At 58.2% G+C, this 23,303-nt stretch overlaps 1 protein-coding gene across 3 annotated transcripts in view; it reads right to left on the minus strand.

Annotated features, from left to right (window-relative positions):
* Positions 1-3,612: 3,612 nt before the first annotated feature.
* The window catches only part of BAHCC1 (BAH domain and coiled-coil containing 1), a 67,699-nt gene continuing 48,008 nt past the window's right edge, over positions 3,613-23,303 (minus strand). The window contains exons 11-27 of one of the 3 annotated variants that reach the window (XM_064270566.1): positions 18,521-18,723; positions 18,225-18,361; positions 17,483-17,611; positions 14,890-15,007; positions 13,575-13,867; positions 12,642-12,820; positions 12,057-12,358; positions 11,796-11,903; positions 11,561-11,714; positions 11,286-11,400; positions 11,129-11,204; positions 10,908-11,016; positions 10,049-10,168; positions 9,673-9,849; positions 8,399-9,558; positions 6,968-7,204; positions 3,613-6,279 (exon numbers count right to left, since the gene is read on the minus strand). In XM_064270566.1, the coding sequence (XP_064126636.1) occupies positions 6,073-6,279; positions 6,968-7,204; positions 8,399-9,558; positions 9,673-9,849; positions 10,049-10,168; positions 10,908-11,016; positions 11,129-11,204; positions 11,286-11,400; positions 11,561-11,714; positions 11,796-11,903; positions 12,057-12,358; positions 12,642-12,820; positions 13,575-13,867; positions 14,890-15,007; positions 17,483-17,611; positions 18,225-18,361; positions 18,521-18,723 (3,824 nt within the window). In that variant the 3' untranslated portion in view covers positions 3,613-6,072. Of the gene's footprint in view, positions 6,280-6,967; positions 7,205-8,398; positions 9,559-9,672; positions 9,850-10,048; positions 10,169-10,907; positions 11,017-11,128; positions 11,205-11,285; positions 11,401-11,560; positions 11,715-11,795; positions 11,904-12,056; positions 12,359-12,641; positions 12,821-13,574; positions 13,868-14,889; positions 15,008-17,482; positions 17,672-18,218; positions 18,362-18,520; positions 18,724-23,303 lie in introns of all 3 variants that reach the window. The other 2 variants (XM_064270564.1, XM_064270565.1) reach the window with 2 other exon arrangements.

A 23,303-nucleotide genomic window follows, 5' to 3' on the forward strand; every position in this document is an offset into this window, starting at 1 on the left:
GTTGCAAGAGGGCCTCTAGACCATTCTATTGCCGGGGGAGGCCTTGGGACCCTGGGGTGGGAGAGGAGCCAAGGGAGGGAGGCCTCAGGAAAGCCCAACCCCGCTCCCACCTGGAGCTCTTCTCTGGGAGCTCCAGCCCCAGGCCCTCCTAGGGCTGTTGCCTCAGCAGGCCCAGAGCCATTTTCTGTACCACTGTTCTTTGGGGTGATGCTGGTGGGAGCTGGTTCCCCAGCATGCACCTTGTCCTGGCCTCTGCTGACAGCTATCTTAGCTCGGATGTTGCTTTGGATGAAGCCAGTTAGAGCAAGCAGCTGCGAACACCCCCAAACTGCCTTTGCCAGGGGCCGTGTCCTGCCCCTGCATTCTACCTCCCAAGGCCCTAGGTGGGACAGGCCCTGCCCCAGCACTCCACCAAGCTGTTTCCATCAAAGCTCCCAGACTGCTGGGGGCTACGACCTCTTCCTGTTGGGCTCGGAGCTGCTGGAAGGCGGGCCTGCGTGAGAGTCCCCCCAGTGCTGCATCTGGGGCCTGGCCCGGGGCCTGGCACTCAGTAGGTCTTCAGGGAGTGCTTATTGAAATGATGGATGGACAGACGGCTGAGAAGGAAGAGAGTCGTGCCCATGTTAGGAGAAGAGGGCGTCAGCAGGGGTTATCCTCCCCAGGTGGCACCCGTGTGCTGCAGGCTTCCTCTGGCCCTGCCAGCTGGGAAAGGACCTGTGGCTCGGCCACCTCCTGCAAGCCAGGGCGTCATCAGTGTCCCAGGGTGCCCCTAAGGGTGGATGTTGGCTGACAGACCCCAGGAAGTCCACATCGCAAGGACCCCACTGGCTCTGGGTTTGGGGTGGTGGGTGAGGGAGAGTACCAGAAAACTCAAGCTGAGCAAAGGGAGGGGGTACAGAGGTTGCTGGAGGAGCAGCATTTTGGGGACCCCGGAAGGCTGATCTCCTGGGATGGGGCTTGGCCTGGGGAGAGGGGTGCTCTGGCACCTTCCCCTGCCTCAAGGAGCTTGGTGCCGCCTGGTTGCTCCCTGGGGCTGGCCGGGCTGCAAGAGGGGGCTCTCCCCATGGTGAGGCGCTGGAGGTCTCATTCCAGTGTGCAGGGGAGGGAGGTGTGTGCCATAGCTTTGGGGACCCTGCCAGGGCATGCCCTCTTCATGCTGGGGCAGCAGCTCTGGGGCGAGTAAGTGTGGATGCCCAAGTGTCCTTGAGGGGGCAGATGACTTCCTGAAGCCCTAGTCAGCCCTGGGCCAGGTGCAGAGGCATGGGGCTGCTATGGAGGGCGAGCGGGTAGGTTGGGAGTGTTTTGGTCCAGGAGGGAAAGGGCCCCTGGCCGAGGATGCTGACCGGCCTGCCTGCATCTGGGTCCAGAAATAGCTTGTGCCACCTCCTAGGACCTTCACCAGGTCTCACCTGGGGGGCATGGTCATCAGGGTCTCCACTTCATAGACAGGACAGAGCCCAAGAGGAGGCCCCAGGTAGGGGGGGCAATGTCTGGAGCCGACCATGCCTGCCCTCTTCACCATCCTTTTCTCTGGAGGGTGGGGCAGGCAGAGGCGTGGTCACTCAGGCTTTGTGGTCCCTCCACCGGCCGCATGCTGACCTTAGGGGTGCTGACCTCAGGGGCACTGACGAACGCCTGACTGACCACCTGGGACTTGTCTGCCTAGTCACCGTCACACTCCACAGCACCCGATGTGGCTTCCAGGGGGCGGGCACCCACAAAAGGACAGGAAGCCCTGGACCAGGTCCTCTTGCTTTTGGAAGCAAGGGGAGCTAGCTTATTTAGGAGGCTCCAGGAATGCAGTGGGATGCAGCAAGGTGGGGGATACAACAGGTTCCTGGGCATGTGGCCTCTCAGGGTCCCTTCCCTCAGTGCTGTCTGTCCATTTTCTTAGCCAGTACCATTGGCCAGGGCCTGGGTAGTAACAGCACCCCCAGCCTGGAGTGGCCCTTCCTCTGGTGCAGCCCCTCGTGGCTGCAGACTCACGGGACCGTGAAAGGCCCAGGCAGGCCACAGGCCTTTGCCCAGCCCCCTGTGCCCAGACAGCCACCTGGCCCAGCCCCCAGCAGTCCTGTAGGGCCTGGGGTGAACCACTAAAGCCCCTTGTCCCCAGTTGGTTTACGGTATTAGAAACAAATTGCAACCAGCCGGCCATCGTTTCTACCTGATAAAACATCACTTCTATTGACCATGTCTTCAGTGCCAGCATCCATCTTGCTTCAGTGTTCACATAATGGCTCGTTTGTCTTGATCAAAGTGTACTCTTGCGTTCTTAACCCTTGGGGTTCCACAGCTGGGAAGGGCCTACCCCCCTCTGCCAACTGAGCCCTCTCCATGCCTAGGCCCTGTCGGGGGCAGTGGGGAGCTAGAAGGCAAGGACCGTAGTGTCGTGTCCAAGTTAAAGTGGGAAGAGGGAGGAGGCAGGACAGCGGCCTTAGGGGAAGGGAGGGCAGTGGCCTGGGTCCCAGGGAGACCTACCCGCAGGCCCCCACTGCCATCTGTGGAACTCCTGGGATCCCTGGGCGTGAGACTCAGTCTAGCCTGCACTGGCCCCCTCCTCCAGGCTCATCACCACCCACCCACGTTCCTGGCCATCGGGGCCAGTGCCCCGTTCACCAGCCTGGACCTAGGTCTCTCTGGCAGCCCACCCCCAACTGTTGACAGAGTTTCGGGTTGTTTACACCTTCTGGCTGTTATGAATCCTGCTGCTCTGAACATCTGTGCACAGGCTTCTGTGTGGACATGTTTCCATTTCTTCTGGGTATATAGCCTTGGGTGGGTTCTAGTCCTACGTGACTGGATTCCTTACGGAAAAGGAGGCAAGACACACAAGGTGAAGGCCATGCAAAGATGGAGGTAAAGATTGGAGCCAAGGAACCCCAAGGATGGACAGGAACCACTGGAAGCTGGAAGAGACAAGGAAGGACTCTCCCCTTAGAGCCTCCGGAGGGAGCGCCCTGCCCACACCTTGATCGCCAACTTCTGATCTCCAGACTATTAGAGAATAAATCTCTGTTGTTTTAATCCCCCCAGCTTGTGGTACTGGTTACGGTGGCCCCAGGGCACTCAGGGACCCACAGCTACCTGCCCCCCACCCCAGGGCAGCGCACCTTGGCCACGCAGACTGGCTTAGGCTGGACCTCTGATCAAGGACCAGGAGGCTCCCAGGAGAGGGCTATTGGGAAATGGAGAGGGGAGTCCTCGAAGCCAGGCCTAAAAAAAAATTTTTAGGCCTAAGGCGACCCCAAACCCACGCTGGCCACATGCTCCTTTTCTGGGCCCGAGGCACAGGCCTTTGAGGGCTGTCTAACTTGGGCCATCTAACGGAGGCAGGAAGGGGGTGCAGGGAGGCCCAGCCCAGACACCCCAGGAAGGTCCAGTCAGGCCAGGCTTAATTCAGGGACTTAGGCGCTGGCTGGGGACCCCCTTGGCCCCCAAGCCCTGGCAGTAACCATAGGAGAGCAGACAGCCATGACCCTGGCACTGGAGACCTGTACAATAGTTCATATATTTATTCTTAAGCGAGTTATCAATAAAAAAATTTAATACTAAAAGGCCTTTACATAGAGTCTGCTGTTCATAAAACCTTTTTGTTTGTTTTTAGTGTTTACATTGAAAAAAAATTCCCACCATCATCTTACTTACACATGTACAATAACCGCGCTTTTGCCACATTTGACCACAGTGAGGGGCGGGGGACACGCCATCCACACACACACATGCACACACACACACACGGAGATGGAAGGAGGGAGAGAAGACAAAAGAAAAAGGGAAAGTGGGAAACATAAGACGAAAGAAGAGATGGCAACAGGAGGACCAAACAAGGTCCCTTTGCTCCGGATTGAACTCCAGGCCCCGGGGTTTGAAATCCATTTGGTTCACGGACCTGCTGCCTCGTGGGCACTGAGAGCTGCTGTTCCCCATGCCCTTCCTTGTCCCCAGCAGCATGCAGAACCATGAACACCCCCAGGAATGAAATATTGCACTCGAGCAGGGACAAAGGGAGCACTAGGGGTGGGAGCACTGCCGTGGGGGTGCAGGGAACCCCCAAAAGAAAATGACTCCTGCTCTTCCCATGTTGCCGGCAGGGGTGTCAGGGCCCAGGAGGGTCTACTGGCGGGTGGCAGCAGCCGTAGGAGGGAGGACCTAGGCTGGGGTTCTGGCTGTGGGAGGAGAGGGTGGGAGCAGAGGGCCGAGGCCGGGTTGGGGTGTGGGGCACCGCCTCCACGCCCGTGGGGAGGAGCCTGAGCTGTGGTCTCCTGGGGACCTTAAGCTGTGGCTGTGGGGTCACACAAGGGGTTGTCCTAAGGGAGAGTGGCTCACATGGGGTGACTTCCTGCGGCACCCACGGGGTGCAGGTATTTCTGACCACATTTCCAAAGAGAAGAGCTGCTGGGTTTCGAGGCCTGCAGGGGCTGGCCTGCCCTATCCCCTTTGGCTGTGGGAGAAGGGAAGGGTGACAAGTTTTCCTAGGTTACTGGGGCAGTGCACCTAGGGTGGTGGGCGGGGGGGCTAACAGTCTCTAGGGGTGCGCCTGCCCTGGTGCCAGGGTAGAGATCCTTGTTCCTCGCCCCAAGCATTAGCCTGCAAGGCTGTCTGCGCAAACAGCATAGAAACGGCCCAGTGGCCTCCTCAGGAATGAGAGGCCGGTCCTCAAACAGGTAGAGGGGTCCAAGGGGCTAGGGTAGAGGTGGAGGGGAGAGGAAGGCAATGAGGGCCTATCTATCCCCTGCACAGAAGGCAGCCTGGGTGAGCCTGCAGTTTTACTTTCTCCCCGTGGCCTCAGCACCTCTGGCCTGGCCTCTTGCCGTTGAGGCCCTAAGCTGTTCAGTGAGGCCTTGGGGCACACAGGAGGGTGTTTGGGGTGGGAAAGGGGCAGGTCGTGAAGACCTAAACTAGGTGGACTGAGGGAACCAGCCGGAACCGGTCGATCAGCCCCAGGCTGTTGCCACTTCACACCCACCCCTGCGGCTGGGGAAACGTAAGCTGGGGCACCAGGGGAGGAAGAGGTGCCCCCCAGTGTCGGTTCGGACAGGAGGAAGGGGCAGAAGTGGGGCAAGGGGTCAGTCCCTGCTGTGAGCAGAGGCTGGCCTTGTTCTTCTCAACACACGAGCCACAGAAATGGAGCTCAGAAGTGATGTGGAATATTCAGGAAGTAAAACCAAAATATCACTTTTCCTCATGGATGCTTGAAAAACATTTGTTCGTTTTGTTTTAAGCAGAAGATACATACAGCTGCCATCATACAGCGCCATGGGGACACCACCCAAGGCTCATTTACATCCTGAACCCCTTTTCCCACTTGAGGTCCTCAACACTGCCCCTTCCCCAAACACTTTCCCCAGGAGATGGATTGAAAGGAAATAAACTCAAGTGTGACTTCCATCCTACAAGTCTTCCCAAAGATGAGAGAATGTGACCTGGAGGTTCTGTCCCCTCCCCGCGGGGACCATCTGACTGGACTTCAGCCGCCGCTCCCGACCAGAGCTGCTTGTTTTCACAAACGGCCCAGTGGATTTTCAAAGCAACAATCCCCCCCCAAACAAAATCCCTACACACACACAACAGACACACACATACACACACGCACACACATGCCCTCGTCACGCACGGGGGGGGGGGGACCCTATTCCACTTTTTTTCATAAAACTTCCCCAAAGAAATACAATATTTACATAGAGAAATAAATAGACAATACACCTGATTTCTGCTTTCCCTGGTGGGGGACAGTCGGAGGTACTAGGGAAAATATGGCTTGGATTCTAATCTCTCAAGAACTGCCAATGCGAGGGACAGAGGGTGCCCCACGCGACCAGGCAGGCCGGGCGAGGGCAGGTCCGCCGGGGGCACAGCTGGCCCCCGAAGCGGATGGGATGGGACTGGATTCCGACGCCAAAGAGCTTGCTCTTTACAGGGAAAATAGCAATAAAAAAGCCTGAATCTCGTGCGGTGGGTTTGCATATCTGCTCCGCCTGGCCCCTCAGAGGCCGGATGGGGCTGGCCACCTGGTGGGTCCTGGTGCACTGGGCCCCAAGTGGCGGGAACCGGCAGCGTGGGCTCTGGCCTCGGTCAGCACAGGATGGGTACGCCGTCGGTGGTCACCAGCCGCCCGGTAGTGGGGTCATAGGTGCCCGCCAGGTAGTAGAGGTCCTGCCGGTCCTGGTACCTGCGGCTGCGGGTCATCTGTTCGTACTGCTCTCGCCCCACCACCTGGCACTTGTGGGAGATGGTCTGCACGTCGTTCTCGTCCTCGTGGCAGGACTGGTACAGGGCGTTCTGCAGGTGGGTGGGGCATGGGGGTCAGTGCCGGCTCCCCACACGGCCCTGACTTCCCTGGCCCAGAGGAGACCCCTTTGTATGGAAGTGCACCCGATAAGCTGGAGGATGGTGGCCAGCGCCAGGGATCCTCTCCTGGCCTCTTTGGCCACTTGCCCTGCAGAGTTGGAGGAAATCTCTTTCCCCCTCCAGGCTGCTGTCTGTAAAAACAGCTTCATCTCAGGGAGGGACACAGCGTGGGGGCGTTTTCTGTTCCTGGGAGTGGGGGGCGGGAAGGGAGTGGAGAACGCATGGGGGCTGCAAGGGGATCTTGCCAGGATTACAGGTGGGCTGCAACATGTGATCCCTGTGGGAACTTTTGACCCACTTGGAGCTGAGTGCTGCCTGAGGTCACCACATAGCACCCCAAGGTGACGACATCACCTACTTTACAGGGGTCACCGTGAGGAGAGGTGCCTGGGCAGCCAGTGCAGGGCTGCTTTCTGCCCGAGGCTGTGTGGTGGTAGTAAGGTGCTGGGTGGTGGCGGGGTGCTGGGTCGTAGTGGGGTGCATGGTGGTAGTGGGGTGTGTGGTGGTAGTGGGGTACGTGGTAGTAGTGGGGTGCTGGGTGGTAGTGGGGTACATGGTAGTAGTGGAGTGCTGGGTGCCAGTGGGGTGCTGGGTGCTGGGGGAGGGGCAGCCACCTCACCTTGCCGTCGCTGTGCCGCTTCCCCAGCTTGGTCTCCTCGGGGTGGTAGAACCACTTGACCTTCACCACCATGTTGCTGCCCCATGACTCCCACATGCTCTCGATGCGGCCGATGTAGGGCAGGTTGGGGCGGCCGGCTGACAGGAAGACAGCACAGTCTCCTATGCACAGGGTCTCCTTGCCTCGGACGATGGCCTTGTAGAACAGCTTCCTGGCCTTCCCCTTCATGCCCCGCCTCTGTAGGGGGCAACCAGGGGCAGAGCGGTGAGGCAACAGAGACAGACGGAGAGAGAAGCAGAGGCAGAGAGCAGGGGTGGGGGCAGACGGCGTGCCCTGGGTGTGAGTGCAGGGGCGCCGGTGAGGACAAGAAACGGCTGGAGGGAGGTCACGAAAGCCATGAAGCCTGGATTGGCTCTGCACCCCGGGCCATGACCCCGAGACCGGCAGGGACTCTGAGGGACCATGTGTGAAAGAGTCACAGCAGAGTTGTTTGCAAGAGCAAGACTCCTGAGCCCTACTGTCAACACGAATGGGCGTTAGTGACAATGTATCATCGCTGCTTCAAACTGTGACCAGTGTAAAACCAAAAACCAAACGCATGTGCTGCAGAGAACTGCCCCACAGATAATGTTCCTTGGCTGTAACCTCCACAGAGGAGCCCGGTGGTGCAGCGCTTAAGCGCTTGGCTGCTAACTAAAAAGCTGGTGGCTCGAACCCGCCAGCTGCTCCGTGGGAGGAAGACGCGGCAGTCTGTTTCCGTGAAGACCACAGCTTTGGAAGCCCCGCGGGCCAGCTCTACTCTGTCCTATAGGGTCACTATGGGTTGGAATCAACTCGACAGCTACGGTTTTTAACATATTTTTGGAAGCAGGTCGCCAGGACTTTCTTCTGCGGTGCCATCGAATGAGTTTGAATATATGGAGAAACTGTGTGTAAGGGCATATGGGATTCTGTACTTTCTGTACAATTTTTCTGTAAACCTAAAACTGCTCTAATAAATAAAGCCTATTAAAAAAATGTGAATAACTAAACGCCCACCCATAGAGTGCTGGCAAAAAAAAAAAAAGTTGGTGCATCCTTCGAGAAACAGAGTACCTCCCAGGCCTCCCAATGCTGGTTGTGCCGTTTATCGGCATGGGAATGTGCTCAGGCAATACCGCCAAGCAAAACGGCAGCATGCAAAGCACACGCTGAGCCTGTGGCCAGGCGTGATGGTCATGAAGATGATCTTACAGGTATAGACAAAGGGCTGGGCTGGAAGGGAAATGTCCACAGTGGTCATGGCGGAGGGGTGGGTTTGTTCTTTCCTTGAGTTTTCAAAAATTTTAGTTGAAATGGAATAGAAACATCACCCCAAAAATCGTATTTAAGGAGGAAAGGGGTCGGGACTCTATCTGGGGCTCTCTCCCCTGGGGAGATGGGCCCACCTACCTGCGTGGGGTTCCCTGACCACTTCCAGAGCTGCCGGGCGGGCAGGAAGGCCGAGATCTTTGGCCGGTTTTCCACAGAGGGCAGCCGCTGCCTCCGGGAAAGCTCTTTGGCTTTGGGGAAGCTCAGGGCCTCCTTGCGCTTTAGCTTGGATTTGCTGCCGCTGGGGCCAGCGCCCGCGCCTCCCCCGGCCACTGAGGCCCGGGAGAGGAAGCAGCGCTGGGTGTGCGCGTGGGGGCCGCCCCCACGCAGGGTGTCGGGTTGGGCCAGGAGGGTGGGCACGGGGTGGGTGAGGCAGGTCTGCAGCAGCAGGGCTGGGTCTTCGTCATCGGAGCTGTAGGATGAGTCCTCGTTCTCAGAGGAACAGAGGCTGGAGGTGGAGACGGAGCCTGAGGACGAAGAGGTGGAGGAGCCGGAGGAAGATGAGGACACAGACAGGCGGGTGAGGAAGCGAGAGGGCACGCTGGCTGCCAGCCCGGGGCCGTCCTCATCCTCGTCCGAGTAGGAGCTGGGGCAGTCACTGTCACAGGGAAGTGGGTACTCGGCCTGGCCCGCCGTGTACTTTCGCAGCGCCAGCCCCATGGGCAGCGGGTGAACGGGCGCCCGCCCTTTCTTGTCCTTGCCCATCAGGGCCGGGTGCGTGTAGCTGGGGGTGGGCAGGGGCCGACCCAGCTTGGGTGCCAGCTCCTTGGCACCCATTAGCAGTGCCTTGCAGGTCTTGTTCTTGGGTGAGGTTACACCCTCATGGTCCAGCTTGACCAGGAACTCGCTGCCTGTCCGCCGCCGCCCGCCCTTCTCAGCCTCAGCCTTCTTGGCCCGCAGCAGCTTGTGGGCTCCCCCTGGCAGGCCTGGCCCTGCCCCGCCGCCAAAGGGCGCATAGGAGCTGGCCAAGCTGCTGAAGGAGGCAGCGCGGAAGCCATTGCCAAACACCGGTGTGGCCACACTGTGCACGGGGAACAGTGTCTCTCTGGTGCGCAGCTTCTTGGTGCTGCCATTGAGCTGGAAGAGGTTCTGCAGGGCGCCTGGCCCCTTTGCCGCCGCCGCCTTCCGCTTGGTCTGCGAGACAGCTGACCAGCTCAGTAGGGGGCTGGCCCGGCGGCCCAGGAAGTGCTCTGCTGCTCCGGTGGGGGGTTTGGCACCTGAGGTTAGGAGGTCGGCTTTGCCTGGGAGGGACAGGTAGAGTCAGCGTGGCCCCTACCCACCTCACCCGGTGCCATTCCAGCCACCGACCTGGGCCGAGCCACCCTGAACCCGGGTCCCAGCAGTCCCATAGGTACCGGCTTTGTCTTTGCCAATGGATTTCTTCCCAGGGGTCTTGGAGACTTCGGGGCCATCATGCACCTTGGGGGACAGGCTGGGGGCAGGGGTCTCGCTTGGTGGGGGGGCCTCACTGGAAGCTTTCTTGCTTCTCCGGCAGCTGCTGGACACCAGTAGGGCTGGGGAGGGTTCTGTGCCTGCAGGGTAGGCAGGAGCCTGTGAGCACAGGCCCCAGGGTGACTGCGATCTCTGGCCCTCAGGACACAGGTGTGGCTGCAAGGCTCAAGATGGCTGTGGGGAGTGGACGGAGCAGAGAAGGCAGCCCCCTCCCTGAGGACACCTCCTCCTCCTGGGTCACCCCTCCCCAGGACCACTCCCTACCCTCCTGGCACTCACACTGGATCTTGAAGTCTGGAGGCAGCAGCCGGATGTTGGAGACAGCGATGTGGCCAGTGTCCCCGTCGTCAAACTCCACCACCACGGAGTCCAGGTCCTCCTCCTCGTCACTAGAGGCCCCTGTGATGGGTGGACCCTGACATCAGCTGGACCTCGCCTGCCTCTGCTCAGCACCCTCAGGGCCCCCGGGTGCCGGGCAGATGCCCAGGTCAGGGAGGTGGGGCCCTGGAGAGGTCTATATCCAGGCGGGGTGACTGGCTGGGCTCGGAGGTCTCTGAGAAATGACACGGGCAGACCCTGCTCCCTGATCACATTTGACTGTGAGCTGCCCCCCAGCCCTAAGAGCAGACACCTGCTCTCCGTCTCTTGTCGAAGCTGCGATATTACCGCCATCCATCACCTGCCCTGGGGCCCCAGGGGAGCAGACACACTTGCACGTGTGAGCACACATGGGCGTGCCATGGCTGAGTCCCACAAGCAGACCTCCCAGGAACACCTTCCTGCATCTTCCCCACCAGCAGGGGTTGCAACTTTCCCACCCCAGGGGCCCCACACTGCTTGCCTTGGGGTCAGGAGGACCATGTGACCCCTCCAGAGACCCCCAGAGATCTGGGTATCATCCCAGCCAGACTTTCTCTGGCTTAGCTGGACCATCACAGCTTCCCCCACCCCATCCGGCCTCCCCCACATCCCTCTTTGTTTTTGGGGTGACATGGAGCTGACTCCATTGCCCTGCTGCTCTGACCAGCACTATCTGCCTGCTCCAGAGGAAGGGGCAGGGGACTGACAGTGGAGCCCCTGGAAGGCAGGGTCCCCTTGAGTTTTCGGCAACCCCAAGCCCAGGCCTGGGTGGGCTCACCTCGAACCACGTTGCCCGGGTACAGACAACGTGACTTCTGGCTCCAGTAGGCACAGACCCGAGTGCCAGGTGGCAGGTACCGGCTGGACTGGGGCCGGACGTCTAGGACCTGCCAGGACAGAAAGGGGCGGGAGCCAGTGAGTGGGCAGGGCTGGCTGTGGGTGCCCGAGACGCAGACTGCCAGGGCAGATGGGGCAGGGGTGTCCCACACAGCCCCTCACCGCCTCCTGCAGTAGCTGTTCCAGAGAGTAGATCCTCTGCCGGTTGCCCCGCTCACCCTCGATGACAATGCTGTAGCTGGGGGGCAGTGGAGGAGCGTGAGAGGTGCCTGGGGCCACCAGACGCCCGCACCCCGCCTGTGCCCACGCCCAGACCTACATATCGGGAGGCTGCAGGGTCCTGACACTGCCCGCGTACAGCAGACTGTCCTCCTTGGGAATGAGCACCGGCAGCCCATCCTGCAGGTCCTCTTCATGAATGACGCAAGAGCGTGCTGCAGTGAGGGAGGGGTGTCAGAGGCTGCCCCCCCAGTCCCTCCCTGAGGCCTGAGCCCCCGCAGCCCACCCCACGCGCCCTGCCCGTTCCTTCCCCACATAGCTAGGCCCCCGCCAATCCCTGAAGCTGGCAAGCCTGCCCCCTCCAGCCCTGCTCACCTAGGGCAGCGCTCTGCTCTGCGCTCAGGGGTCCACTGGCTTCCTCCTCCTCTTCCTCCTCCTCTTCTTCGGAGAAGCTGCTGTTGTCATCAAACTCGAAGTCATCCTCCACAGTGAAGCTCTCCAGCAGCCTGCTCACCGCCCGGCCCTTGCCCTGGGGGGCAGAGGGGTCAGCTCTGGTGGAGGGGTGGTAGGAGGAGGCTGGGCTTCCTGGGGGTGGGCAGGTGGGCACTACCTGCTTGCCAACAGTCTTGCTCTTCACCTTGCCCAGCTTCCTGCCCTTGCCCAGGATGGCCTTGGCGTTGCGGGGTGACAGGGTGATGGACAGGGCCCCGTTCTTCCGCTGGGTAGGAGTGGGCAGAGAAGGGACAGTGTGAGGGCGGCACCCTGACCCAGGGGCGTGGGAGGGAGGTAGGTGGGGAGGGTTATCCAGGGCCACTTGCATCTAGGACTCCCGCCCTCTGGTCCAGGACCCTGTGGTGCAGCAGACCCTCACCCGAAGCACAGGCTGCAGCACTGAGCTCTTTCGTGTGGCTCTCTTGAGGCGCTCACTTGCCAGCTTGCTGCCCTCCTCGTGGCAGGTGAAGGCCCGGGTGGGGCCGAAGAGGGCATCCCTGGTGGTGGGGGCCCCTGTCTCTGCTCTCAGGCTGCCCTTGGCCTTGCCCTTGGCTTTCTTCTTGCCAGGTGCTCCAGGTGGCCTCCGCCCCGGGGCCTGCTCTAGCTTGGCACCCACCTTGGCCTTCACTGCCCGCCTCTTGATCTTGACCTCGCTCTCGGGGCTGGACAGGCGGCAGGCCCCTGTGGGAGGGAGGGGAGGTGTTGCATCGCAGGAGGTTCCCGTAGTCCCCACTTGCCCAAGCCTACCACCCTGAGGTTACCCACCACTCTGAGGTTACCCACCACCCTGAGATTACCAAGCAGGCTCTGCTGGCCCACCACCCCTGTGGTTACTGACAACTGAGTTGGCCAGAGCCCACTGCCCTGAGGTTATCCAGCAGGTCCTGCCAGCCTACCACCCCAGCCCACCACCCCCGTGGTTACTGGCAGTTCTGCCGGCCGGAGCCCACCACCCTGTGGTTACCGAGCAGGCCCTGACGCTCCTTCTTCTTCTTGGCCTTCTGGTTGGCTTCCATCTTGACCACAGAGGAGGGTGAAGGCCCCAGGACAGCCACACCGGTCCCCCCGTGCAGTGCCAGCCCTGGCTCCTTGGGCAGTGCCTCGGCCCCCAGGAGGCCCTTGTCATCCTCGCTGTCAGAGCCACTGCCTGAGAAAGCCAGGAATCCCATGACTCAGCATCCACGGGGCGCCATGCTGGGGGGGCCAGGGGGTTGACCGTGTGTGTGCACGAGGGCACACTGGGGCTGTGGTGGACTGGTCACTGTCAGCCCCTTGGCTGCCCCTCCCCACATGGGAGGGAATGGTGCCCAGGCTTCTGCACTGAGGGCGACGGCCCTCTGGGTCCATTTTTCTCTCTTACTCTGGGCATGGACGCCTGCCTGGGTAAGGTGGGATCCCTCTCCCCTTCCCGGCAGCCCCTCCTGCCTCCTGCTTGCCTGGCTGCCCTCCTGCTTCCTCTTCCCCTCAGCGAGGGGCTCCTTCCTTTGTTCTTTGTCAGGAAGGGCCCTGGGGGGCTGGGGAGGAAGCATCTGTTTGTCCAGGAGGGTCTCTGAACATGTATGTTTTCAGGGCCAGATAGCACCTCCGGGTCAGCCTGGCCGCTGCTGCGGAAGAAGCTGGGCAGCGGGGTCTATTTTTAACCCCATTTTCCAGGATGTGACCCTGATGAGGGGCACCCAAACAGGCACTGAGCTCTGACCCTGGGACGGTCACCTTCAAGAAGACCTGACCTCCTTCCCCCAGCCTGCCCATCCAAAGGCACTCCCTCTGCCCCGTCACCACCGCCAGCCCTGACCTGGCTCTGGAGGTGGCTCGGGCCCTGCCCACCCTCTCTCTGGGCCCCACCCTGTGACTGTGGCCCAGAGGTTCCCCGCTATGGCTAGTTGCAGCCCACAACTTGCCTGCCTCATGCCCCGTGGCCCCCGCCAGCTTGCCCAGGAACTTGGGCGGGTCCCTGCTGCTGTTGCCCTCAGGCTGTGAGGGCTGGGTTGCCCTGGACACCTTGGCGCTCTTGGCTCGGGACAGCTTCTTGCGGATGCATCCAGCTGGGGCAGCCTCCTTCCGCCGGAAGGGGCTCAGGCCCGTGGACAGTCCCTTGCTCTTGACCTTTGGCTTTAGCTGGGCCACTTTGTGGGCCACCTTAGCAGCCAGTTTGCCCTGTGGGCCGTTCCTCTTGCACTGCACCTTCTCCTGCGGAGGAATGGGGAGGTGGTGGCTGCACTCACAGGGTCTGTCTGCACCTGCAGGCACCCCGCAGTTCCCTCTGCCAGTGCCCACTCTAAGGGAGGCACCCCAACTGATCCACCACTCCCCCAACTGACCACCCACTCAGGCTAGGGGTGGCAGGGCCCAGGTGCTGTAGGCACGGTGGCAGAGCACACAGTAGGTAACGACAGGTGTCTGCTTTTCTAAAGGTGGGTGAGGGGTGTGTCCTGAGCAGAGGGGCTCAGGTTGGGGTAGCGTGACAACATGCTCTGACCCACCTCTCACCAGCCCCCACCCCAGGATCCTGCAATGAGGAAAGGACACCCCTGTACCAAGGAGTAACTGGTGCTGGCAGCCCGTGGGAGACCCTCCCCAGGGAATGTCGCCCGGGGTACTCGGTGGGGTGTTGTGACTGTGTACAGTGTTCCTGGACTCCTCCAGAGCAAAGGGGTCCTTGTTACTGATACCCAGACTGCTACCTAGACGTTAGTTTCCCTCTGGGGGTGAATGGAGGTGGGGAGGACATTTTGGAGCGATAAAGTCAGCGGTACTCTTGCTGGCCTCTGGTCTTGTGTAGCAGGCAAGTTGTGGGAAGCTCTGTGTGAGATGGGGTGATCGCATGCCCCTCCCTGGGGCAGGCGGGCAGCCCTGAACTTGTGTGCTCTTCCTGCCCCTAGTGCTGCCCCCACAGCCCCTCATCTCAGTGCAGACACCCCTCTGCGGTGCCTCCCCCACAGCTGGGCGGGGGCTGGCTGGGGACCATGTCTCTGGGTTGGTCCCTGTGCCTACCTCCTGGTTGCACTGTGATAGGGGAGGGGAGACAGAAGTGGTGCCTAACTGTGTGTTTCCATTATGCTGGCATGGGTAGCATCACTCAGTGACCAGCTCCATCACTCCTGCCACCAGCCACCTGGGAACCCCAGCAAGGTGCTGGCCTGGGGCAGCAGGCACCTCTGCCTGTCCTCGGGCACCAGCAGCCCTGACCTGGGGTGAGGGCAGGTGCTCACCGCAGGGGTGGCCTGCAGGCCCACGTACACGCCCCGGTCCAGGCGGCTCCGCTTCTCAGGGGGCTCCCCAGTGCCCCGCAGCTCCGCGCACAGCAGGCTCAAGCTGGTTCGTACGGCCCTGGAGACACAAGCAGGTGGGTGCAGGTGAGGGGCTCAGCACCCTGAGACTGATCCCCCCAACCTGGCCAGTTGGGTGGGTCACAGCCTGGCCCCACTCCTTTGAGGATGCTCCCTCCTTCCCAAAGAGCTCCTTGTACAGGGGGAGTTCCTGAGGCCTGGGCTCCTGCCTCCCAGGGTCCCTGAGCTTCACTGTCATGTGTGGTCCCAGGGCGGCCATGCCTGCTGCTCCATCCTGCCCTTCACCCTGACCCCACCCTGCCCCTCAGCTGCTATCTAGTCATGTTTGTGGTGACCCCGGGGACCAACCAGTGGCCTCAGTGGAAAACGGGGATGACAAGCAGACTTCTCTGCAGGGTTGGAGGGGTTCAGAGATGAAGTAGAACCCAGCCTGGCCCTCAGAAAAAGCCAGGCCAGTTGCTACCACAGTTAGGGGTCAGAGGGCTGCTGGGGGAGACTGGAGAAAGGTCCACTCCCAGCATCCAGTGCCTGGCAGGGGATGGGTGAACCTGGTCCCAGTGGGGGCAGTGGCCAGAGGGGCACATCAGTCCACCCCGGGGCCCCCTTGGCTCAGACCCTCAGGAGCTTTGTCCCTCGTCACTGATTCTAGATCTTGAGGGAGGTGCTATTACCCCACACCCCACTGCCCGTTTCCCAGGCGGGCTCAGGAGGCTGCAGAGGCTGGGCCTCAGTTTCCCCACTCCCATAGGTAGGGGCAGAGCTGCAGCAGTGGGGACCCCAGCCTGCACAGGCCCAGCAGCTGCCTCCTGACACCCCAAAGCAGCCCTGCCTGCTCCTCCCCACCACTGGGCTCCCCGCCTGGGGGACACTTCGCCAGCCTCTGCAGACCCACATAGGCAGAGCCCCTCAGCAAGACCATGTGCCAGGCGCCTTTACTGGCCCATTTCACTCCCCCAACCCCCGTTTCACATGGGAAAACTGAGGCTCAGAGAGCCTGGCTGCCTGTCCTTGGACAGACAGGGGCTGGGAGTTTGGACTGCCACCTGCCCCTCCTGGCCTCCTAACCTTGGGGCCCTCCCCCAACCACAGGTTGCTGAAGGAGCCCTGCTCGATGGTAAAATGAGCCATGGACAGAGGCTGAGAGCCATACCAGCTGTGTGACTGTCACCTTCCTGCCCAAGGGGGAGGCCAGGCCAGGTCGCCAAGGAAGACAGCAGGAAGCCACCACCAGGCCCTGCAACCACAGCCCCAGAGGAACCCACCCCTCCTGCTTCCTGGCAAGTAAGAGGCCTGCCCCCTGGGCCCCGCTGCCAGCTGTCACTGCAGGGACCCCAAGCCGGGACAGAGAGTCTGGGACAGGAGCCCAGAGCTGGGGAGGGGGTAGAAGGGAGGGAGGTGGGTCCTGGGGAAGGGGCCCTGCCTCAGTTCCTTCCTTCCTGAGGCCACTGCCCTCCAGCCAACAGGGACCGCCTGGGCGGAGCCTGGCTTCTCTGGGTCAGTGGAGACAGGCCACAGTACAGGACAAGGCTTCCAGGTCTGGGGACTTGGTGACAGGTGGCTCCAAGCCACAGCATGGGGCAGGCTTGCCAGGCCCCAGGCAGCGCTGGCTTCCTTCAGGCCCCACCCTGCTCAGCAGCCCTTACGGCCCTGGCCGGTTCTCAGAGGAGTCCTCTGGAGCTCCCTGCCGGGTGACACCTGGCTGGGCAGAGGGACAGCTCGGGGAGGCCCCCCAGCCATATGGTGCGTCTCTCCACTGCCTGCAGCCAATGCCAACTCCCCCTCCCCATAGCCTTCCCGTATTTGCTAATGTTTTGTGACATAAAGCCCCGAGATTAATTTTTTGCCTCTGTCTTAATTGAAGGAACCATTTAGTGCAGATTTAACTATTATTACCAAATCATCAGGATTGATGCAGTGCGAGCGATCTCTCGCCAATCGTGTCTGGAGGAGCTCAGAGGATTTATGCAAATGGGCCTGCCGGGAGAGGCAATTTGTAGCCGAGAAGGACAATTATACCAGGCCCGGGAGTGCGCCAACGACCGCGCCAGGCGGGTAATGGGTAATAAGATCTCTCGGCAGCCGTGAGCAGCACCTCAGCGTGACCAACAGCTTATACTGCGCAGATAAAGAGGCTTTCATACCATGTCGCCTCACAGAGGGCAGGGGCTGGGGCACAGGCTGGGGGGCGCAGGTGAGCAGAGCTCCATGGTGGGGTTCCGGGGCTGTGGCTTCCCAGGGACCCAAGCCCAAGGCTGACAGCCAGCAAACGGAACGCGGAGGCCTGCACTCGATGTGCCCCCTCACAGGCTCGGTTCTGCTGGGCACTTGAGGTGGCCCAGGGTCCTGGGCAGACTATAGGACCTCAGGAGAAGGGTGGGCAGCACAGCAGGCTCAGGGTGCTAGACAGGGGCCCCAGACCCTGCCACCCAGGTCTCAGGGACCTGGCCAGCCTTGGCCTCCCACGTGCCTGTGTACACCATGGCACCCTGAGATGCCCCTTGGATCTAGGACTCACTTGACTTTCTTGCCATCGCTCCTGGGCAGCTGGCCCCCAGGGTGCAGGGTGGGCAGACAGCTGGAGTGCTTTCGCTTCCGGGGCCGGCCGGGCCCTCGCCGAGCCGGGCTCCGGGAGCTGTCGTCTCTCCTGGAGGCCACGGGAGGGGCAGTCAGAGAGCTATGGCCACCCTGGCTCCTGCAGAGGGCCCTGCCATGGGGGGATAAGCGGGGGCTGCCTGGACTTGGCCTAGCACCTGGCCCAGCCGGCAGCTCACCTGACAGGCCTCTACCTCGACGAGCATCCTGTATGCTTTCTCACCCCCGCTGCCGCTCAGGGCTCCTTCTGCCCTTCACGATCCCCAGTACCTGCCCTGTCTTCCCAGCACCGCTGTCTGACCCCCAACCCCGTCCTGGCCTGCCAACACCTCCTCTCAGTCAGGGCCGCTGGGGTCACCAGCCTCGCTCCAGCACCAGTCTCTGCTGGGTGGTCTTTCTGCCGTGACCATTCTCCCTCCTCTCCATGTGGTTCCTCAGCTGGTCCAGTGCTTCATCCTCAGGCCTCATAAGTGCTACTAACCCACTACCCCGGGAGCCTTCCCAGCCCCAGCTTCCTGGCTGCCCCCTCACACCCAGATGCCCTGAGGCTGCAGGCCTGGCCTGGGTCTGCTCCTACCATGGCTGACCTAGGGCCTGTGGAGTGCCAGGATGAGCCCTCCCTGGTGCCCTGCCCCATGTGCTCAGCACCCCCAACGCACACATACTCGTGGTCATGTCTGCGCTGCAGCCGTGCTAGCTCCCGCTGCTTCTCCTTGTAACGCCGCTGTAGCTCAGCCAGCTGCACACGCATCTCCACCTCCTGCGTGTCCAGCCGCTCGATGGCCTCCTTGAGTGGGCACACCTGGCGGGTGGCGCACATGGGGCTGTGAGCAGAGCCGGGGCCTCAGGGGCCAGGGGCAGGTGGGTGGCCACTGTGGGGAGCTTCAGGCCCTCCCACAAAGGGCTCAGCCTTCTTCACCCCATGCACTGGGCGATGTGGTACCCAGGGCCCTCCACTCACGGGCTTGGCTTTGGGGGTCCAGGTGTCCTTGCGCTGCAGGATCTGCATGCGGGGGGTAAGCATGGGTCGGCTGCAGGGGTTGGAAGCAGGGGCCGGGGCTGTGGGGGCAGGGCTCTCCAGGCCTGCGGCCTCCACCAAGGACCAGGCTGTGGCCAGCGTGGCCAGGTGCTGCAAATTGAAGGCCAGCACGTCCTCCTCCTCATCTGTGGAGGGGGAGAGAAGGGGTCAGTGTGTGCCTGTGTGTGTGAGCATGTGTGTGTAGGTATGTGTGGGTGTGTGCATGACTATGTACATGACTATATGTATATACACAGGTATGTGTGCATGCATGTGTGTGTATACACAGGCGTGTGTACCCGGGTGTGTGTGTACCCATGTTGTGGATGACCCTGGGCCTGGCTCCTCACTGAGGCCCACGCTTAAGGCCAATAGCTTCAGGGCATCCTGAATAGAACAGGGTCTTGACAACAGCCTCAATATTGGCACCATCCCGGACCCCTGAGGCTGCTGAACTCCACAAGATGTGAGGACCAGACCCAGGGCCAGGCACTGGAGCTGGCACCTAGCACCTGCCTTGACTTCAGTCGAGAGGGACCCTCTGTGGGTACTGCAGCAGCTGGGATGGCACAGCCCTCAGGCAGGCTCCTCCCCACTGTGCAGAACAAGATGTACAAACCATCTAAGTCAAAGCAAGCGAGTGTTCCCACCCCTACCAGGAACTGTCCATGGGTCTGACCTGGAGCAGCAGCCGTGAGAAGAGAATATTCACTCTGGCCCAGGCCCCAGAAACTGAGGTTCTGGAGATTCAGGCCTCAGAGACTTGGGCCCTGGAAATTCAGGTCCCAGAGATTCTGGCCTCAGACGCTCAGGTCCCAGAGACTCCGGCCTTGGAGACTCAAGGTGTGCTCTGGGCAACTGAGCAAGGTTTGTGAGAAGCCCTCAGGACAGTCACAAGTTGACACTCCAGGCCAAGGACACTGAGGCCTCAGAGCCATGTTCGAAGTCACAGAGGCAGGTACCAATATGTGACTGACCTGCCTTAAACACAGGAGTAACCAGAGTCTGACCTCTAGCAGCTAAGAGCTGTCCATCCATCCATCCATCCAGCTATCTGTTCATCCATCCATCCATCCCCCCTTCACTGAGGCTCCCTTATCCCCACAGAGCCTGGGAAGCTGACTTTTCCCTACTCCCTGTACCCACTCAAGGTCCCAGAGGGCAGTGATGGTCCTCTCCTAAGGCATACCTAGGCAGAGAACATTCCAGCATGCTCTGGCCCTGGGGTGGGCAGGAAAGGGCATGGTCCGACAAGGTAAGCTGAGGACAGGTAAGGAAGGTGGAAAGGGGGGTCAGAGTCCTGGGTCATGGGTCCCTCTCAGGGCTCATCTTCTAGGGTCTCAGAAGGTAGCAGGGATGAGGGTGAGGGTAGGGGTAGACAGCTAGCCTCACAGTGATTGGCAGGAATAATGCAAACTCAGGGTAGTAGCATAGGGTATCACAGCCCTGGTGAGGTCAGGAGGGAGGGATGGCAGCAGAGAGGGGAGACTGGTTATATGTGAGGTGGCGTTGATCCCGTAAGCAGATCTATGAAGAGTAATGGGGCCAGGCTTCTCACTGTCAGGAAAAAAGTTACAAGCACAGAGGAGAGAAAATCAGGATGAACCCTGTGGTATCATACTGGAGGTACCAGTGGGAAGTTGTAACTTCCAAAATACATACCTAGCTCTGTCCATGGGGAGTGTCTGGGAGCAGCAGCATCCCAATAGCAGTGAGCACACCAAGCACACAGATACTGGCTTCTAAATACCAGTCTCCATGAAAGCAACTGGAGATGCTTGGGGAAATGACTGATTCCAGGCTAGAGCAGAGAAAGGACAGGATAAACCCGCAGCATCTTGTGATGTTAGAAAGCAAGGAAGGGCTCCAAGAACAATGGGAATGTGTCAAAAGGACACAGGATCCCCCAAGACAAGGAACAAGACAAAGAATGTCCACTTCTACCACTGCTATTTGGCCTTGTACTGGAAGCCCTAGCCAGAGCAATTAGGCAGGAAAAAGAAATAACAGGCATCCAAACTGGAAAGGAAGAAGTAAAACTATCTCTATTCACAGAGGACATGACCCTGTATATAGAAAATCCTAAAGAATCCACAAGACAAAACTGTTAGAGCTAATAAAGGAATTCAGCAAAGTTTCAGGATACAAAAATCAACATAAAAATCCCTTGTGCTTCTATACACTAGCAATAAACAATCCAGAAAGGAAATTAAGAAAACAACTACGTTAGCAATAGCATCAAAAAGAATAAAATACTTAGGAGTAAATTTAACAAAGGACTCACACATTGAAGCCTCCAAAACATTGCTGCAAGAAATTAAAGAAGACCTGAATAAATGAAGAAGCCCTGGCTGCACAGTAGTTAAGAGCTCGGCTGCTAACCAAAAGGTCAGCAGTTTGAATCCAGAAGCAGCTCCTTGGAAACTCTATGGGGGAGTTCTACTCTGTCCTATAGGGTCGCTGTGAGTCGGAATCAACTCACAGCAATGGGTTTGGTTTTGGTTTTGAAATAAATGGAAAGACGTCCCATGTTCATGGATGGAAAACTCTATATTGTTAAAATGACCAGTTGCCTGTTGTGTTAATGCTGACTCGTGTCAACCCCATGTGTGTCAGAGTAGTGCTGCACTCCAGAGGGTTTTCAATGGCTGATCTTTCAGAAGTAGATCACAAGGACTGAAACCTTCAACCTTGCAGTTAGCCGCCGAGCACAATAACCGTTTGAACCACCAAGGGATGTTAAGATGCAATACTACCCATAGCAACACAGAGATTTAATGCAATTCATGTGAAAATAGAAACAGCTTTTTTTTTTTTTTCTTAAGACATAGAAAAACTCATTCTAAGATTCATACAGAATTTCAGGGACCCAGAATAGCCAAAACCAGAACAATCTTGATACAGAAGAACAAAGTCGGAGGGCTCACACTTCAAAACTTACTACAAAGCTACAGTAATCAAAACAGTGTGGTTCTGATACAAGTATAGAAATATAAACCAAGGGAATAGAATTGAGAGTCCAGAAATAAGCCCACACTTCTACGGTCAATTGATATCAACAAGGGTGCCAAGTCCATTCAATGAAGAAAGAGTAATCTCTTCAACAAACGGTGCTGGGACAACTGGATCTCCAATGCAAAAAAACGAAGTTAGATCCTTACTTCACACCTATACAAAAATCAACTCAAAGTGGGTCAAGGCCTAAATCTAAGAGCTAAAACTATAAAACTTAGAAGAAAACATAAGGGAAAATCTGCATGACCCTGGATTTGGCAATGGCTTCTTAGATACAACATCAAAAGTACAGGAAACAAAAGAAAAAAAATAGATAAATTGGACTTCATCAAAATCAAAAACTTTTGTGCATTAAAGGTCTTGTGCATCAAAGGATACTATCGAGAGTGAAAAGATAACCCACAGAATGGGAGAAAATATTTGCAAATTATGTATATGATAAAAGATTACTGTTCTCGTTAGGAGCTATCAAGTCATTTTTGACTTTCAGTGACCCCATGTGACAGAGGAGAACTGCTGCATAGGGTTTTCTTGGCTATAATCTTTACAGAAGCAGATCCCCAGGTCTTTCTCCTATGGAGCCACTAGGTGGGTTCAAACTGCCAACCTTTCAATTAGTAGCTGAATGCTTAAACAGTTTGCCATCAGAGCTCCGATGATAAAAGGATTAATATCCAGAATATATAAAGAACTCTTACAACTCAACAACGAAAACACAAACAACCCAATTAAAAAATAGGCAAAGGACCTAAACATTTTTCCAAAGAAGATAAAACAAGTGGCCAGTAAGCACATGAAAAAATGCTTAACATCATTAGTTGTTGTTGTTGTGTGCTGTCGAGTTGATTCCAACCCATAACAACCCTGTATGACAGAGTAGAACAGCCCCATAGGGTTTCCTGGGCTGTAATCTTTACAGGAGCAGATCGCCAGGTCTTTTCTCCTATGGAGCGGCTGCGTGGGTTTGAACTGCCGGCCTTTCCATTAGTGGCTGAGTGCTTAACCACTGTGCCACCAGTGCTCCTTTTTATTAATCGTTGTTGTTATTAGGTGCTGTCAAGTCAGTTCCAACTCATAGCAACCCTGTGTACAACAGAATGCAACACTGCCCTGTCCTCTGCTTCCTCAGCTATATTTGAGCTCATTGTTGCAGCTACTGCGTCAATCCACCTTGTTGAGGGTCTTCCTCTTTTCCACTGACCCTCTGCCTTACCAAGCATCATGTCCTTCTCCAGGGTCTGGTCCCTCCTGATAACACATCCAAAGTATGTGAGATAAAGTCTCGCCATCCTCACTTCTAAGGAGCATTCTGGCTGTGCTTCTTTCAAGACAGATCTGTTTGTGCTTCTGGCAGTCCATGACATATTTGACATTCTTTGCCAACACCATAATTCAAAGATGTCAATTCTTCTTTGGTCTTCTTTATTCACTGTTCAGCTTTTGTATGCATATGAGGAAATTGAAAATACCATGGGTGGAGCTGGGCCACACCTCAGTCCTTAAAGTGACATTTTTTTTTTTTAACACTTTAAAGAGGTATTTTGCAGCAGATTTGCCCAGTGCAATGCATCTTTTAATTTTTTTGACTGAGGCTTCCATGGGCGTTGATTGTGGATCCAAGTAAAATGAAATACTTGACAACTTCAGTTTTTTCTCCATTTATCATGATGTTGCTTATTGGTCCAGTTGTGAGGATTTCTGTTTTCTTTAC

This window comes from Loxodonta africana, chromosome 18 (genome assembly GCF_030014295.1).
Source record: "Loxodonta africana isolate mLoxAfr1 chromosome 18, mLoxAfr1.hap2, whole genome shotgun sequence".
NCBI lineage: Eukaryota > Metazoa > Chordata > Mammalia > Proboscidea > Elephantidae > Loxodonta > Loxodonta africana.